This window comes from Tauraco erythrolophus, chromosome 19 (genome assembly GCF_009769465.1).
Source record: "Tauraco erythrolophus isolate bTauEry1 chromosome 19, bTauEry1.pri, whole genome shotgun sequence".
NCBI classification, from domain to species: Eukaryota; Metazoa; Chordata; class Aves; order Musophagiformes; family Musophagidae; genus Tauraco; species Tauraco erythrolophus.
In genome coordinates this window covers 14,032,797-14,050,903 of record NC_141483.1, presented here as the reverse complement: position 1 = coordinate 14,050,903, position 18,107 = coordinate 14,032,797, and the positions used below count along the sequence as shown (strand labels likewise).

Genomic DNA, 18,107 nt, shown 5'->3' with positions numbered 1-18,107 from the left:
GTGCAACAAATATGTTTATTCAAAGGAAAATAGAGTTGGAAGCAGCAGCCAGCCGTGGTGGAGATTAGAGAAAAACCTGCTTAGACCTGGCCGCGCTGGAGGAGCTGTACGGGAACACTTCATCCCTATGTAAATACTGGCACCGTAATGCCAGCAGAGCCACCGGCTCTGAGACTGGCTAGAAGTTATCAGCTGAGCAAATTTTGCTTATTTAATTTTATATTGCCTTCAGGCTCATTCACCTCTCTGATTTTTCCTCAAACGATCTCTCTGGAGGAAAAAGACTTATTCCTTGGGCTCACCCTCCCACAGGATCCACATGGATTTACAGACGTAGGAGAAGAGCAGCTGCAACCTGCACCGAGGATGCTTCCTGGGTTAATTCAGGTCAGAGTCGAGCTCCTGGCCAGAGCGAGCCATTTGGGGCAGGGATGCAGATCCTCTCCGCTAACCTCTTTGCAAACTCCTCTTGCAAAATTGGTTTTTAGCAAAGCCACTTATCACCTTAACCATCTATCGATTCCCTGACTCCTGGCCAGAGCTCCCAGGATCCAATACGGAGCAGGCAGGAAAAGCAGAAAAACACAACTGCAAACGCGGGCACTAAAGCGTGTGGCTGAGATCGCCCTCGACTGCAAGTGAAGACGGCGGTCGGAGGCTCACTGGGGACTTCAGCATCCTCATCTCGGGGCAAACCAGAAAACTTTGGCTTTTTTTTTTTTTTGCCACATCCAACAGAAGAGAGATGCAGGTGAGCCAGTTCCATCCCACCAGGGCCAAATCCTGCCCTCTGACGCAACTGCATCGCCACGCTGGGATACACACACAACTCCAGCACAATGCAGGGACCCCCAGCTCCTGCGTGGCAATTGCAAAAGAGAATAAATAAATAACCCCCATCAAGTGTCCTTCTCCAGGGATCACACGTCGCCTCAATCCGAGCTCCGCGGCCAGGACTGCCTGGGAGCAGTCGACGCCAGGACACGGGCTGCGAGCAGGAGCTCACGGCCTCGCGCGCTTCCCGGCAGTATCGATCTCCCAGCAGTAACAGCCAGTATAATTTTGCTCAGCTTCAACTACCTGGCGATCATGAATTCTTTGGCCACAAGGTTATAAAGCATTCTCTAAAACATGAGAAAAAGATTAAGCCTGCTTATGGTTAATAATATACTGTACACTGTCTATCAAGCTGGCTCTTTGCTATTGAGAGCCTACTATTAGACACTTATTTAAAAGGCCTTTCAAGGCTTCCCAAGAAAGTGCAGTTATGCATTTATTTATTTTTTTCTGGCAAGAACTACTATAGATAAACATCAATTCGCTCCTGCAGATCACAGTCGCAGTAAATAAATTTTTCAGGAAGCTAAGTTCCATACAAAGCCTCCTCAAAGCTCCCATTTCACACAACGTCAATGTTTGGCCTCTGAGAAATAAAAAGCTCTAAGGTTGCTTTATCCAGAGCTAAATTATCAATTGTAGCTGCTTAAGAAAAAAACAAAAATAGAGCATTTCAATGAGAAATCAGTGCGGGAGGCAAACATCACAGGTGCTAGATGGCAATGCCGGTTAGAAGCAAAATGGGGAAAGACAGGGATTTTGCTGGCGATTGATCTGGACCCTCTGCAGCAGCATCTGCAGCTCCAAATGCATCGCTGCGGCTCCGCATCCGTGACTGGAAGGAGGGAGCAACCAGCTTCGGGCAAGCTCAGCAGCCAGTGCTTGTGCTATTTTCTTTTATAGCTTTTTAAAGTAGCAGACTGGGATTATCCATTATAAAGTATTTGTCACCAAAAAAACCCCACGCCGGTTATAACTGTAAAAGCTGCAGCTCCTCGGATCGCTCACGAGCTGCTCACAAAGGCAGGATGGAGGCAGAGGTGCCCGGCGCCCGGCCGAGCCCGTGGCAGCCACGGCGTGCCGGATTTTGCCAACTCAGACGGCGGGAAGGACTTACGACCCATCGAGGCCCAAAAGTGCTTTCCAAAGCAGCACGCTGGGATTCAGCCATGGGATGGGAAGGGAGGGCAGGAAAAGCATCTCAGCTCACCTCGACCTAATGATGCCCTTGTAATTTTGAGCGGCAGAGCCGGGAGCGACATCCCACGGGGCTGCTGCCTGCTGCCTGCCCAATAACGTGGTCCTTGGGGGGCACATCCAAACCGTGAGCTCCAGGACTCGCTGGCGCTGCCGGAGCCGGGACCATGCTAATATTCAGGATGCTCCATCTGCTCTTTAAATAAAGAGATGCTGGGCGCTGTTATTGTTTAATTATTAGCCTAAAAAAAAAGATGGAAACACAAACCCTTCCAGGCTCAGGTTATGCATCCTGGTAGGAAGCGGGGTTCTCCAATAAGAGCAAGGGATGGGTAAGGAGAAGAGGACTGCTGCCAAAAGGCAACCCACATGTCCCCCATAGCAAGACCTAACCAACCCAAATACCCTGTGGTGCCTAAAATTGTTGGAGCTTCATAGCTAGCTAAACGGCTTAAAAAACTCAAGGAGAAAAAAGGTCAGGACTATGCTCTAGATCAAATCTGGATCAAAGATCCATCAGATGCAGATCAAATCAAGACCTAGATCAAATCAAGACCCAGATCAAATCAGCACAGCTTTCGAGCAACACGCAGGGTTGTACCTGCCAGCCTTGGGACTGTTGCAAGTACAAATTCACAGACCCAAAACGACCCCTGAGCTGCAAAGGAGCAACCCCCTCCCGTGCCCTTAAATCACAAACGAAGCAGCACAACACCATCTCCAACCCCACCAGTGCAGTTTGTTCCCACTGTGTGCCGGACCCAGCTCCCACCGCACTGCACCCACGGGGGCAGCAGAATCGGCCCTGGCACAGTTTTGGGTCAATCCTGTCCAGGGCAATGACACCAAAACCCAGGGACCCATCAGCGACTCATTTACTCAGTTGCTAAACACAAGGGCAATTCTGAGAGTTAACAAGTTACCAGGGGAGCCGCTGCCTTTCTCAAGCACAAGAACTGGGCAGCTCCCCATTGCCCAACAATGGACCCTAAAGACTGATCATCTCCATCAATGCTTTCTAAGCACCTATTATTAAATAAAAGCCAGGTCAGCTGCCCCTCTACTCTTTGCAAAAGCGTTTTTCTTTCAACCCATCTCAGAAAATAACCAGCAGATGCTCAACAGAAAAGCACATTTTCCATCACTAAATAAACTAATTTTGAAGCCGTGAACTTGTGACACCCATTGCTCTCCCGAAAATAAAACCGCCAGGGATGACATAATATGCATATTTAACCTTCTGATGCTGCTAATGTTTTCAGCAGATACCGATACATCGCCCGGGCCCGCGAGTCTGTAAGTTATTGCTGTGGCTGTTTGCAAACACCTATTACCTGCACCGTTATTTCCAGGTTATAGAAACGAGCCCTTGGAATAGACTACGGCACCAAGCAGGGTCCCGGAGCTCATCCCCACCGCCGGCATCCCCACTGCCAGCCAGAGGCTGCAGCACACTCAAATCATTACCTCATCAAATCAACAAAAAATCTACATATATAAATTCATAAACACACCCAATTTTAAATGAGAGGCAACTCTTTCAAGGAAAAAATGGAGAAAAAAAAACCAAAACTGCCAGGAGCAAGCCCCCACGCAGCCATGATCTTAATTGATCCGTGGCAAGAGGGAAAATATTTATTTAGGTTAAGGAGACTGCCAGAAGGCACAAGTTTGAAAAGTAAAATCCCAAAGCACCCAGGGCAAAACCATGCAAATTACCATCACAACCAAGTTCTCCTTATCTATATCAAAACCTGCCAGAGACAGACCGTCCCCAGCCAGCAACTGCAGAGTCATCCGTGCTCTACTGACACTCTTCCCAAAGTTCTGTCTCTGGGACTTTTACCTTTTCTGTTATTAAGAAATAGAGTCTTGTTTTCAGATAGTCCTGTTAGAGCAGTTGTTAACACTTGCTTCAAGGCAAAATTTTGACCCAGCAGATTCCATTTAGGGGAAAAAGAAAAAAAAAGTGGTTTATGCATGTCTTTACAAAAAGAAACACAGGTCGTTATCAAGATGTAATGCAGTATGTCAAGTTTGGGATGCTTTTTGTGCCCCAAAGTAATGAAGAAAAAAAAAAAAAGCAAAAGCATCTGTCCAAGTCTCCCACTCAGTATTTAGCTTTTAACAGGAATTCAGCTCTTTTAGTATGAACAATGAAACCAAAGTTACTCCTTCTGAAACTTTGCTCACACCCAGGATTTTGGCCAGGACCTCTCTGCATCCCATGGGGCTTTGTCCCTGGCTCTCCTAGCACCCACACGCGCATCTCGAAGGTGCTTCTTGGTGGCCCTCAGGGAGGGGAACTCCCCGCAGGGATGCTCGGGAAGGGGTGAGCCAAGCACCCCCAAGGTGCTTTTATAGCCAAGATTTGGTCATTGGTAAGTAAATGTTTTTGCATTGATAACAACAGATAGCTGAATCAAAGCTTCTGCGTGCCCTCGGAGCTCTTAAACACCATCATGGATTTCCTACCGAATCAGTAGATGAATCAAATACCTGGCACGAGGCTGCGGATAATCCCGACGATTTATTTTGGGGGAGCCGGGGCGAGGGAAGGCGGGGGGCAGGCTCCAGCCCCGGCGAGGATTTGCGTATTAGTAAAAACAAACAATCCTGTAAATAACGAGACCCTCGTCCTGTCTCCACCACGCTACTCTTATTGAGTGAGTCAGATGTTCTGCTGATTAAAAATTGATCCATTTCAAAATCTAATCAACAGAATAGGATTCTTTCATATGTTATCAAGGCAGCTGCTGACAACAAAAACCAAACCTGTTATTAACCCATGAACCCCGATGACCTGAACCTGGCTGGACTCTGCAACTGTAAATTATTCAGTAGTCCAAGAGCAATACCCGTAAGCCTGATGAATTTACGCCCCGACCAGAGCCGGTGGGGGTTAAAGCCAATATCACAGACCCGGGGGTCCCTGGGGACGCAGTTCACAACACGCTGCCACTCTGTGTCATGCCTGGGAATACATTACCGGCGTCTGCTCGGCTTCGCCTTGCAAATGTCTAGTCCTTTTTTGTGGGTTTTTTTGGTTTTTAAATGACTTTCTGGATTCAGCACAGCACTGTAGGGAGCCGCCATTGAGCAGAATTCATAGAGCAAACGGTTTGCATCCCTGCTTTAACCACAGCCCAGCATTGCTGGATCAGCCATGGAGGAATAGAGAGAGAGAAATTTGGATTTTTTTTTTTTATTTTAATCAATATTTTTAAGCCCCTCTGCATTCCTTGCCCGTGCTGCTCCACATGACAACGGAGACATCGCAATGGGTTGATGTGGCCACTGGGTAATACCCCGCACGTTGCCTCTTGGATCCGGCTTTATGGGCTGGCAAAGCTTCTCCACAGTCACACCGTGCCCAGGGGACACTTGGCTGGTGTGGACCAGGCTTGGTTCTGCCAGGGCTCCAGTGCCAAGCCCAGGCACTCCCGTGCTGCTGACTCACACCTCCCCAAAAAACCCCCGTTGACCCAAAAGCATCCAGGACGCAGAGAAGCCCCAGCCTCGTGGCAGGCTCCAACTCTGCACCGCTGCTGGCACCTGGAATGAGATTGGCACCGGTTGAGCCACAGCAGCATCACCTGGCTCCTCAGACCTCAAATCAACATCTTTCTGCAAGTCTCAGGGGGAGTGAAGTTTTAAGTGCAGGTTTTGGTGCTTTTTGGGGCAAAGACTCGCTGCCTAATGCTGCTGCATGTTTTATTTTCAATCCCAAGCTGCCCAGGTGCTGCCCCGGCCGCAGGCAGCAACAGCCTGGTTGATCAGCCACTGGCTGATCCTCCCGACATAAGAGATTTGAACCAGAATGGGGAAAAATTGGCGCCACATAAACCAAGCTTGAAGACAAGGACAGCTCTTCTCCTTAAATCATAATATATTTATAAGTTTAATGACTCTCTGACCTCTCCTTAAAGCCCAAATAACCCCTGGGGAGCCCCCTCAGACCAGCCACTATCGATCCTGGCTTGGCTGCCATCTCCTAGCAAGTGGCACCCCCAGGGATGCTCCACGTGTCAGGCAGGAGGCGAAACCCCTCCTACCCCCACCCCAAAAAGCCTGCTGGGTGCCAGTGCCACCCCAGAGCTTTTCAGTCATTTAATAACAAACCCATCACTGTCCTGCACCCCACAACCTTAGGGGGACCCCAACTGGCAAGGTACAGCTAGAAGCACTAGCTATTGAATGTTTTTTTTCCTATTTAAGTCCAACAGTGCTTTAAAAACAACCCAGAGAGCTGTTGCCAGCAACAGCACCCGCAGGGACACTCTCCGGCCGCCCTGGAAGGGGATTTTGGAGGGCTGCACTCTCCCTGGCACACCAAACAGCTGGAGTCACAGCCTGTCCCCAATGTCAACATGCAGACGTCACCTCCATCAATTCTGGATCCAAACCTCAGTGGAAGGCGTCGAGGCCAGGGGTGCGAGGGCAAGGCACAGCCCCCTCTTATGCAGAGGTGGGAGAAATAAAAAAAAGCAGCAGTGACTGGGCAGAAGGTGCCCTCCCCATCAGCAGAAAAACCACAAGCAGAGTGTTTTTGTGTTGTTTTTCCCTTTTTTAAAGCTTTTGCGGTTAAAGGCTTCCGGCATCCCCAGGCTCTGTGGTCAGAGCAGGTTGATCGCCCATGTAACTCGTGGATTGGGGCTCTACCAGCACCCCCACTATGGGGTGCCTGGATTGAACCCTGGCACACTGCAGCCCCGCATCTCTCCTTGTGCACAGTCCTGCCTGCCTGGCTCCAGGGATGCTCCCAGCGAGACCTCCCCATGCACTTTAGCATCCTGATGGGGATGGTGCCCAGTGGGATACCGGAGTGATTCAGACACGGAGAACGCAGCAAGGTTTTACCTCTTGGTAAACCAGATATCCTGTATAATTTCATTATATTACAAGGTAGCTATTGGGGAACAAGTCTTGGAAGAGAAACTGAGCACAGGATCCAACCCAGAGCAGCCCCATCCTGGCACAGCCAGCGATCCATCCCCACAGTCTGCAGGGATGGGCACAAACAACCATTGGTTTGTCTCTCCATCATCATCATCGTCACTGTGCCGAAGGCTGCGGCGGCCCCCTCGGCACTGCCGGGGCAGGGAGGCTCACCCAGCACCGGCCATCTACCCCTCCGCTCCCTCCTCACTGTCTAATAATCACACTTGTGCGAAGCTGTTGCCGTACATAAGGAAAAGAGAAAACATCCTTGGAGAGCCTAACAATCAGACAATTTTTAAGATCATGGAGCATTAAACCATTCCCAATAGGGTTTACTAATCAAACAGCCAAATCCTTCATAACCAACCAATCCCTACAGAGCAATTAAATCCTTCCCCTTTAAAACACTTGGCACACCGTCTGGGGAGAAAAAGAAAAATTTGCAAAATTCATTTGATAAATTAACCAGGGAAAAGAAAGAAGTGAATCAAGCTTTGTTCTTTTCATTTTTTTTAATTATGGAATTCACAATGCCTGAATAATGTTTAATAAGAACTATGAAAATTCCTAACAGTATTACAACACAACACAAAAGAATTAACCTGGTTACCGTGAAAAATTGCATATTTAATTAAGAACAGAGAGTTCAAAACTATCCAGAGATTTCAAAAGTACCGTTGCCTAAGGGGCTAAATTACACGCTCGCAGTGCTGCTAACAGGGCTGGAGCGCGCAATCATTACCCAAGTGTCCCCATTAAGTGACAATGGGCAGATGACATCAAATTCATTTCAAAAGCAACAGGAATTGAAGCATTCGCTTGGGTAGTGGAAGGGAAAGCGACTATCCTGCTGGTATAAACCAGACCCCTTGTTGATAAAGGCAATAATTAAAGAATAATGTTAATTAGCTGCTTTTATTTGAAAGAAAAGTGCAGTGGCAGGAGACGCTGCTACCTCTGCGGCGTGTGCCGAGCAGAGAACGGAGCAAGCGAAGCTGCTGGTCCTGGCTGGCCGCCACCATCCTGGTTGCCAGGACACGTGCCAGAGCTGTGCCCCGGGCTGGGTCCCACTGGCCCTGGGCACCCACTGCACTGGCCAGCCCTCACCTCTGCCAGGGCTGGGGTCTAGGGGAGTTTGGGGGTGGCTGGGATCAGCAGAGTGCAGCCCATCACCGGTGCCGGAGGAAGGGAACCAGAGCGGCACAGCCAGGGCATCCCGCTCCGGCACAGTGTATGTGGCACGAGCAAACGCTCACGGGGGAAGGGACCCCACGGAGGAGCATCCACCAGCAACTTGGGTGCTGAATTCAGGGTCCAAAGAACTTCATGGGCCCTAGTGTGATATCCTGCTCCACCACAAAGGGTGGGGAGCTGCCATCCCAGGGGGCACAGGGAGTTACAGCACAAGCGTCCCCAAGAGCCTTCCTCCTGGAGGGCACCATCCTCCTCCTCATCCCATCCCAGCTATCGCATACAGGCATTACGGGGGGCTTCTAGCAACACCACTCCCCCAAACCGTGCCCCGGCTCTCCCTTTGGCTGAGAAGCCAGGGGGATAAGAGGGGTAATAATTACCCAGCTCCCGGGGATGAAGCAATGTTTGCCAAGCGCTGCGAGAGCCGCAGCCGAAGGCAGCTCTCCCCGTCGGCGTGATTAATAAAGAATAAATGTCCTCTGCAGCCAGGCTAAGCAATAACACACCGGCTCCGGCGCCGAGGAGCGGCTGTGCTTACACCGCACATTACAAGCCCCGCTGCCAGCACCAGGTAATACTTTATTATGTTATCCCGACGGAAGAAAACAAAGGATGCCCGAGGTCCTGACTTCGGTGTAAAACTGCAGAAGCGTTACCAAAGGCAACGGCAGCGTTCTCGGAGCGGCTGACGCACGGCGCAGCTCCCACCAGAGGAATATTTACACGGGGTTCAAATTGGTTATTTACTTTTATAGAAATCTGCGTTGCAGAATAACCAGCTAGCACGCACACGCCAAGCAATTAATATTAAAACGGCCACGCGTTAGCGGCGAGTCGCTTAAACTGCAGCTAAATCAATACTCTGGGGTCCTGTTGCAGCTTTGGGGAAATCATTAAGTGCTACACCAAAGTAGTCAAAAAAATAATTACACAGCAAGGCCATATTAAAAAAATAAAAATTTAAAAAAAAAAAAAGTACTACAACCATTTTGGAAGGAGGTGTCGGCGTGTTCAGCTGCGTGAAATCGGGAAGCTCAACTTAAAAAGAAAAACCACCAATTGTGGGAATATGGCAAAGCAGCTCTTTGGCAGACCCAGCCAAAATAAATCATATTAAACACACGGATGAGGCTGAAGGAGCCCATCATCGCACACAGCCCTTCCAACGGGGCTCCTGCCTGCAAGCCCAGGCTGAGCAGTTGTTGCCCCCTCGTCCAGGGCTTGCCCTCTTCCCCAAACTGGGATCTGCCAGCACGGGCCGGGGCCGCCGCTGCCCCCCTGCTCGTTACCAAGCGCTGCGGTAAATAACGAGCACTTCAGCTCTCCGGGCTCTCTGAGCCTTCTGGCTCGGTTCTGCTGCCGAGCCCCTGCGGCTAGCGGCTCGCTGGCTCCAGGAGCCAGTTCCTCGCTGTGCCCATACAGCCTGGACCTCTTTGCAGAGATGCTCCTCTCAGATCCTGTGCACGGCCAACCGAAATGGCACACGCAACCCTTCCAAGGGCCCTTTGCTGCGGGAGACGAGGGGCAAGCACCCAGCCACACGCCCAGAGCATGGGCGCAACCACCACAATGCTGCCAGGCCCCTTTTTGGGGCGATATGCCCTAAGACACTGGTTTGCAAGAATACTCCATCCCTTGCGCTCCATTAGCAGGATGGAGGCACAAACCCATTGCCTAAGGAAGCAAGTGGGTGCTGGGACAGCATCTGACCCAGCGTCGTGGTCATTTTCGCTCCATCCCAAATCACAGATGTCTCAGTCTGCGCTGGGGAAGGGGACACGATCCTGTTATTTTACAGCGGGTTGGGAACAGGAATCCTGAGTTCTAACCCTTCCGCAGAAAAACCCAATGCCTCATGCTCAGCCCTCTTCTCCCGACCCACCAAGCCCCGAGATGACAGGGTGAGGCACCCGCAGACCCCACTCCCCCCAAGGCCCCCACCCCACCACCAAAGCCAAGCCAGGAGAGGGGGATCGTTGCAAGGCAGCGATCTCGAGCAAGCCGTACCCAGCACGGGGCCGAATCCTCTTTCCCTGGTTTTGCTGTCTTGGCAAGACACACCAAAAGCTGCAGGAAAGCAAGCACCATAAAAAAAAAAAAGGTAATTAAAGAAAACTCAGTCATGGATGCTACTGCAACACACACGAGAAAGTGTTACGAAAGGGGAAAACTTTTTAATAAAGTCTGCAAGTATATATTCCTCCTTTATCAACCTCAAGATTTATTGACCCGAGAAGCCATATTGACTGAATAAATCTTGATAATGACCCCAGCAGAAGTCAATACCTGCTTATTATCTCCCAAGTTGGGGAATTACATCTTTCGGTAATAGGAGCAGGGTGGTACAAAGTGTTCTGAGAAACTTCACCCTGTTGTTGGTTTTTTTTTTTTGCAGGGGGAATAGATGCCTCTAATACGCCTTTTCCAATCCAAGGAGGAATCTGCTACGTCCTTAACAGAGTGGGCAAGCTGCAGTGTGGTTCCTATCTCAAAAGCTGGCAAGAGGGGAGCACCCACCATCACTTCTGAACCCCAAAGTAATGTCGTTCCAAGGCAGGCTGTCGAGGAGCAGGATGCTGCAGCTCACCATCACCTCCCTCCCTGCAAACATCGGCCCCGCGTTTTCAATTTGCCATGTTGTGTCAGCAGCTCCTGGGATAATTCCCTGAAATTCCAGAGGTGGGAATTCCCACAGCCAGGGATGTACAGCACCGTAATTACGTTGGCACCCAAGGGAGGAGGGGAGCAGCATCGCCGTCGTCCCACGGGACACGCAGTCGCCCCTGGGAACCCCAAATCTCTGCTTTTCCCCAACCAGCAAAAATAGGAGGGGAAAACAGCAGAGCAGACGGGTCCCTCCAGCCTCCAAATCCATAGGCAAGCAAAGCCTTCTGCATTTAAAGATGGCTCTTCTTTTGCCAACAGCTAACTTTCCGTTCAGCAGAGAAAACAGTAGCTGTGGGACTGGCACGCACAACAATTACGCCTGCATTTTTATTTGAAGTCTCCACAGACAGCAAGAAAAATTAACTGAAGGGAGCAGCTCCCGTGCCAACATATGGAGGGAGATGAATAGCGAGTTCTGCACGCTCCGCTGAGGTTATCTAGTTAAGCAAGTACCTCCTAAAGGACTCGCAGGCTGGGAGTGTACTGTTTGCTTAATCTGGTCATAAATAATAATTCGGATCACCAAACGTTTTAACATTCAGCTCCACCTGCAGCACAAAAGCCCGGCTGAGCCCTGCCAAACTCGCCGCCTGCGAGGCAGCGGGAGATGACGACGCAGCCCGGAGACCCCAAGGAAATGGCTCCCCCATCACATCATGCAGGGCACTGATGTGAGAGGCTCCTCCACCACCCAGGCTGGTCTGAGTTGGGGGCAGCAGGCAGCTGCCTCCACCCCACGAACCCCACCCCGTGCTCCCCCCCATTTCGGTGGGCACAGTAAGCCCATGCTCACTGTCCCCCTGCCCATCTCCAAGCTGGATAACCCTCCAGAAGGTGGCAGAGCTGACACCCTTCCCTCCGGTCCCACAAAAATCAAATTATATTTCCATCCCTGTCCCCTATTCGCCTCTTGGTTACAATCCCATTTCCCACACCCCCCTTCCCAAGGCCACAGAGACAATCCACTAAACTGGATCAGGAGGCCAGCGCGTACATCTCTAATGGGCTGCAGCATGCACACAATTAATTAATGGATTTATTAATTAGGGAAGAAGTCACTCTTCAGGCTGGAATTGGGGTCACCAGTTTCTAAAGTGAGAGCTGCAGAGCTAAAGATAAACTCTCATTTTCTGCAGCTCTCTTCTTGTCTGGCAGCATCTCAATTATTCAGCCACAGGAAAAAGAAAAAACATAACATTTCACCTCAGGAACTTCATGGTCCGACTTTCTGCTGGTGCACAACACAGACCCAGCAGCAGGTAGGACCAGGAACACAGCCCATCTTGCTCTCCCCTTCACTTCAATAAATTGGAAATATTAGAAATCATGGAACGGTTTGGGTTGGAAGGAAACTCAAAGATCATCCAGTTCCAACCCTCCTGCCATGGGCAGGGACACCCTCCACTACACCAGGTTGCTCAAAGCCCCATCCAACCTGGCCTTGAACACTTCCAGGGATGGGGCAGCCACAGCTTCTCTGGGCAACCTGTGTCAGTGCCTCACCACCCTCAGAGGGAAGAATTTCTTCCTTAGGTCTAATCGAATCTCCCCTCTTTCAGTTTAGATCCATTGCCCCTTGTCCTATCACTACATGCCCTTATCAAAAAATCCCTCTCCAGTTTTCTTGTAGGTCCCTTTTAGATACTGGAAGACTGCTAAAAGGAGTCCCCAAAGCCTTCTCTCCTCAAGAATTCACTTCTAATGAAGGATTATGGGGAAACAGTGAGATATAGGACAGGTGCTGCACCTCAACCTGTCCCAAGGAGGGAGATGTGCTGGAGGTGTGGAAGAAGAGGACACCACAAAGTGGTCAATGATGGTGACATACAGAGACACGCAAGTCCCCCAGTCACCAAGGTTTTAATGGGCCATGCTGGAGCATCAGCTACACTTTGGAGGTCAGTTCAGCTGAACCTGCTTAGTGGCACATAGAGAGGACAACCATTTCTAGCTGCCATAGCCCTAGATCTCTGAGGGAACAGGGCTCCTGGGAGAAGAAAAAATGCCACCAGCATCCCTGCCAGGAGACAGGCTACAGAGCACAGCCACAATAGGAGACAGCAGAGAATCTACATGAAGAGCACTATTAGTAAGGCCCTGGTCACTGGGAATGCCCCAAGAGGAACATACACCTACTAGACACCAGCTAACCTGACCATGAGACAGACATCTGCAGAGAACCAGCCTTCGTTAGCACCACTGCTCCTAAATCCATATTAATTGTTTAAACAGGACAATTCGGCAGCCCATGCTCCGACGCACAGGGAGCAGCTGGAGCCACTGGAAAGCACAAACCACGTTCACAACCCCACAATGCTCCTCAGCCAGTCCCAGGCACGGACTGCACTTGCCCAAACCCTGAGGTTTCACCTCGGAAAGACAAAATCCAGATGGCAGCACCCAGAGCCCCCTCGGGCTCCTCCCTCTTCCCCTCGGGCACAGCCACCTCCATCCCACCTCCCACCTCTGCCAAGCAGGGGTGGGAAGGAAAGCGTTGAGTGCTGGAAGGAACTGGAAGATCCCACCAGTCTTTCCATAAGAGCCCTAAAAAACAAACAGGAGCCCAGCGGATTTGCAGAGGTGAAACCCCCACAAGAGTCTTGGCCTCCCCCCGAGGTTATCCCACCCGCAGGCTGCTCGACAAGAGTGCAGTTAAGTTTATTAGTCCAAGCTCCAGGAATTAAGCTTCAGCCAAGAGGACTGATAGCTTATTTACTGCTGTCGTCTATAGAAAGAAGAATTTTGACACATTGTTAAATGATAGCACATTTAGATAAGTCAAGCTGTCATATCATTTAATGGATGTCTAAACTCCCTCTGTAGCTGATATGTAAAATTTATGCACTTCAGAATATCATAAGGTTATAATATTTTAATCACATCCGCAGTTGTTGGGTTGTGGGTTTGGTTTTTTTTTTCCCCCCCCCCCTCCCCTAAACTCTGAACAGCAAAAACATTCCATCAACAGCACGGCGCTCCGAGGCTCCCGGCACACCGCCATCCGGCTGAGCCGCCGCCGAAGTTTCTGCCCAACTCTGCTCCGGCACGCGGAAAGCATTTGCATTACGGGAAATAAAACGAAGAGCTTTTTATGTGACGAACCGAACGCTGGAGCCGTATAGCCAGAGCTCATCTGCATAATGAGATGTGAAGACGTTTCTAAAAGATGGCTATAATCGGTCTCTCTCCCCTCGCTCGCGGTTATATTTATTATCCCAAATCAGCAGCTCACAACTCTTCCCATTTTTTGCCGTTTTAACACAGAACGGGTTAGATTAAAACGGCATCCGGAGCGTGTAATCCATACAACGCTAACCGGAACATAATAAACCGAGAGCAAATTAAAACACAAAAACCCCATAAAGGTATGAATCCCGCTATGACTATTATACACAAGAAAGCTGTAAAAAAATACTGCATTAGTAATGTACACAATAAAACAATCTCATAACCCAGTGAAATATGTCTGGTATTATCTTTGATAGAATTTTATCTCTTCTCATTTCCGAGACTATTTGCTGTAAAAAGGCTCAACGCCGTTTCAATCAAAGTGCTGCCGAGTAGCACATTATCTACATGTTTTACATATGCCCACCATTCATCAGGGTTGCTCAAACTCTGCCATTCCCGGCCAGCCCCAGGCCAGCAGAGCTGCTCAGACACATGCATTAAAAGCGATGGAAAAAAAAAAAAAAAAAGGAAAAGGAAAAAGCTCTTGGAAGAATAATAAATTGATTGTTTCCTTTCCTTTTTTTTTTGTTTTGGTTGGTTTTGTTTTTGTAGGTTTTTTTTTAAATAGAGGGCATTAGGCCAAGCTGGCACAAGGTCACCTTTCCCACCGTGATCCCGTTGAGGCAGCAAAACTGCTGCCTGGACAGAAGTCAATCCCCACTGCTCCCTCTCCAGCTCCCATACCCAGCCACGGCCACCCGGTCAAGCAGAACGGCGGGGAAGGAGAGCAGCTCACCTCCCAGCCCACCTCTCCCTCTGGCAAAGTCCCCCTCCGACAAACCCATGGAAAAGTAGCTGCCGATATTTGTGTTTAAATAAAGGTCCGTGTGCACCCAGGAAAAGTCATTAGCGCGACGTAGCGAGGAATGCTTTTGTATCCAAAGCGCTTAGACCCGTAATCCCTTTCCGACCACAATGCCATAACTGAGCAGTCATGGCAAGCCGACCGGCCCTGGTACCTGCATTACTTTTAGGGTCGCGTATCACAGATGTAGCACGTAATCTGCTTAAAAGCCAAAATGTATTAAATGCTGGAACTGTTGATACAGTACCGAAGCCCCATAAATCGCATTTCCATTTGTTTACTCCCCTACGAAGCATGCTGCATTTTAAACTCCGTAATATCCTACCAGGATAAACCCATTTAATATCCATGTAAATGAGCGTTTCGGCTTTTGTAGTAGATCCAGGTTGGGTTTCATCCCATTATGTTGGGAGAGCTATTGTGTTAATTATCCGCCTCCCCGCCACACAGGTGCCTTTTTAAGGTCACAAACTGTCAGCATCCCCTGACAAACCTTCCCTCGCACCCGTTAACAAAGGACTTACCGTTAATTTCACGGACCGAGGGCACTACGGCGGGATATGGCATCCGTGACCTGCCCAGAGCCACAAAGGATCTCTCTCCCGCCGCATCCATCACAAGTCCCAAACGCCGGCACCCAGCCCTTTCCCGAGCCGGCTCCCCGGACCGGCTGGCAACCGGCTGCCGCCGATCGCCTTCTCTGACAGTCAGGGCTCACCGAGTCCCAGCACCGGCGCCGCAAACCCCCGGCCCTGAATAACAATGGGAGCGCGGCGGGGCTCCGGGCAGCCCCGCTCCGCCATCCCCCGGGCTACCGCGCATCCATCATCTCCATAAAGAGTCTCTGCCCTCCCAGCGCCGGCTCCAGAGACGAGCAGGGGATGCAGTTACAGAGCCGGCCCCGCTACCGGGGCGGCGGGGGGGGGGAGGACACGGGACACACCGGGGACACTTTGCAGCCCGCGGGCACCTGCGGCTCCGCTCCGCGGGCGGGGACCGCAAGAAACTTGGCGGAGCGGCGCGGGGGGCCGCGCTCCCCGCAACTTCATCCCGCGCAACTTCCCTCCCTCCCCTCCCGCCGGGGCGGAGCGGCGGCCGCCCCCCGGCCCCGCTGTCACCTCGGGGGCGGCGGGGCGGGGGCCGGGGCGGCGCGGCTCCATCGCCGCTAGCGCTGCTCCATGCTCCCGGGCGGCGCCGAACAAAGAGCGGCGGCGGCGGGGATCAATTTCTGATACCTATCGATGGGGAAGGGCGGGAGGAGGGAGGGAGGGAGGGAGGGAGGGGAGCGCGGGGAGGGGGGGGGAGAGGGAGGGATGGGGGCGGCCGCCTGGATCCCCCCCCCCCCCGCCAGCCCCGCGGCCGCCACCAACCTGGAGCCGGCGGACATCAAACCGCGTCCGGTATCGAAACATCGATCCCACGTCGGCGGCCATCTTGGGGGAGACCGGCGGCGCGGAGGGGCGCGGAGCGGCGCGGACGGGAGCGGAGGAGACCGCCCGCCCGCCTCCACCGCCGGGGGCGGCCCCGCCGCCGCCTCGCCCCGCCCGCGCTCCGAGGGGAGGGGAGGGGGCGGCCCCCCCCACCCCCGGGTCCACCCCCACCCCCGGGTCCACCCGCGGGCATCGCCCCCACGCGGGTCGCGGGACCCCCCCGCGGAGCAGCCCCTCGAAGGCCTCCGCAGGGGACGGGGCGCGGAGGCTCAGTGCAATTGATTTTTTAAAAGAAATCGCTGTTTTAAGACCATCCAGCCGCCGCGGGAAGGTGCAAAAATCACCATCCGGAAAACAGCGGTTAAACTTTTCCTTTTTTCTTTTTTTTTTTTTCTCCTGACCTGACACATCCAGCACCTTTGACCCTGGTGGGAATTGCCGCAGCAAACACACTCACAGCGCAGCGCGGCCAGAAAAACCCCCAAATTCAGACTGGTTTAGGACTTTACTTTTAAATGACTTAATGCAGTTGTGCCTTGAAGAATTCAACCAACTTCAGCAGAACAGAGCACTTGGGCACTAACAAAACCTGTCCAAGAAACATCCCCTTTGCTTTCCTACCAGAAAAAAAAAAAACAACAAACTCACAGAATGGTTTGAGTTGGAAGGGACTTTAAAGATCATCCAGTTCCAACCCCCCTGCCATGGGCAGGGACACCCTCCACTACACCAGGTTGCTCAAAGCCCCATCCAACCTGGCCTTGAACACTTCCAGGGATGGGGCATCCCCAGGTTCTCTGGGCAACCTGGTCCAGTGTTTCACCACTCTAACTTTATAGTTTCTGCCCCAAATTGCCCCATATCCTGTCCAAGGATGACCAACATCCCAAGGGCTTTGAGCATCCCCAGGGGAAAGCAATAACCTCCCAGCTGGGACCCAGCATGCGGCAAGCCAGGCCCCCCACCCCACGGAGAGAGATGTGGTACTGAAGTGTCACCCTGGGCTCACAATCCATGGGCACTGCTGTGCCTCTGAAACTGCAGAGAGGACAAAGGCAACAGGGAGCACCTCATCCTTCACCCACACGCTGGTGTTCCCCCATCTTACCTGTCACTGTTTGCCGCTGCAGAGACCTCATTCTCAAAGAGGCTGGAGAGAGATGGTCAGCCATTGCCGTTCCCAGTCCTGGCAGCCTCCACTACTTGCATTGCACGGACAGCAGCAAACCTGGGACAATTGCTCCTGCACCTGTCACTCATAGTCCTTTGCCATCCCAGCACCAAAGCTCTTGGCTCCTCTCGCCGCAGCGGATCTTGTGGCACTGGAGCCTCCTTCTGCACAGGGCTGGGGAGGCAGCAGCTCCTCAGGCATCCCAGGGCTTGGTCCCACCTGGCAGCCCAAGTACTGTCCTGCTGCTGTTACCTGCATTTTGCAGGACTCTTGAGATTCCACTAAAAAGCAACAATTTGAGTTCAGAAGACACCAAAGAAAAAGAATACCCTTCAAACTGCAGCCTGCTCCACAAGCGCTTCCAACCGTCACAGGGGCAGGTCTGCTCCTTCGCTTCTTGCTGTTTGAAGTTCACCTGCGCCAGGAAAACTGTCCAAAAGGGTAAGGCAGACACTCAAAATGACCTTGGCACCACACCAGAGCACAGACAGCTAGGACATGATCTCATCCTTCTCATCTCTTCCACTCAGAAAAACTCTGAGCTGCTCGCAATCCCACAATTGCAAAATGCCTCAGGCAGAAGAACAAGTGAACAGAAAATCAAAGTGCAAAGAAAAGATTTGCAAGAGCCAAG

The 18,107-nt window shown here is 51.5% G+C and overlaps 1 protein-coding gene across 1 annotated transcript in view; it reads right to left on the bottom strand.

Annotated features, from left to right (window-relative positions):
• The window catches only part of CUX2 (cut like homeobox 2), a 65,454-nt gene extending 49,062 nt beyond the window's left edge, over window positions 1-16,392 (bottom strand). Inside the window, exon 1 of the mRNA XM_086623427.1 lies at window positions 16,243-16,392. Within this exon, the coding sequence (XP_086479553.1) occupies window positions 16,243-16,305 (63 nt within the window). The 5' untranslated portion in view covers window positions 16,306-16,392. The remainder of the gene's footprint in view (window positions 1-16,242) is intronic.
• Window positions 16,393-18,107: the final 1,715 nt, after the last annotated feature.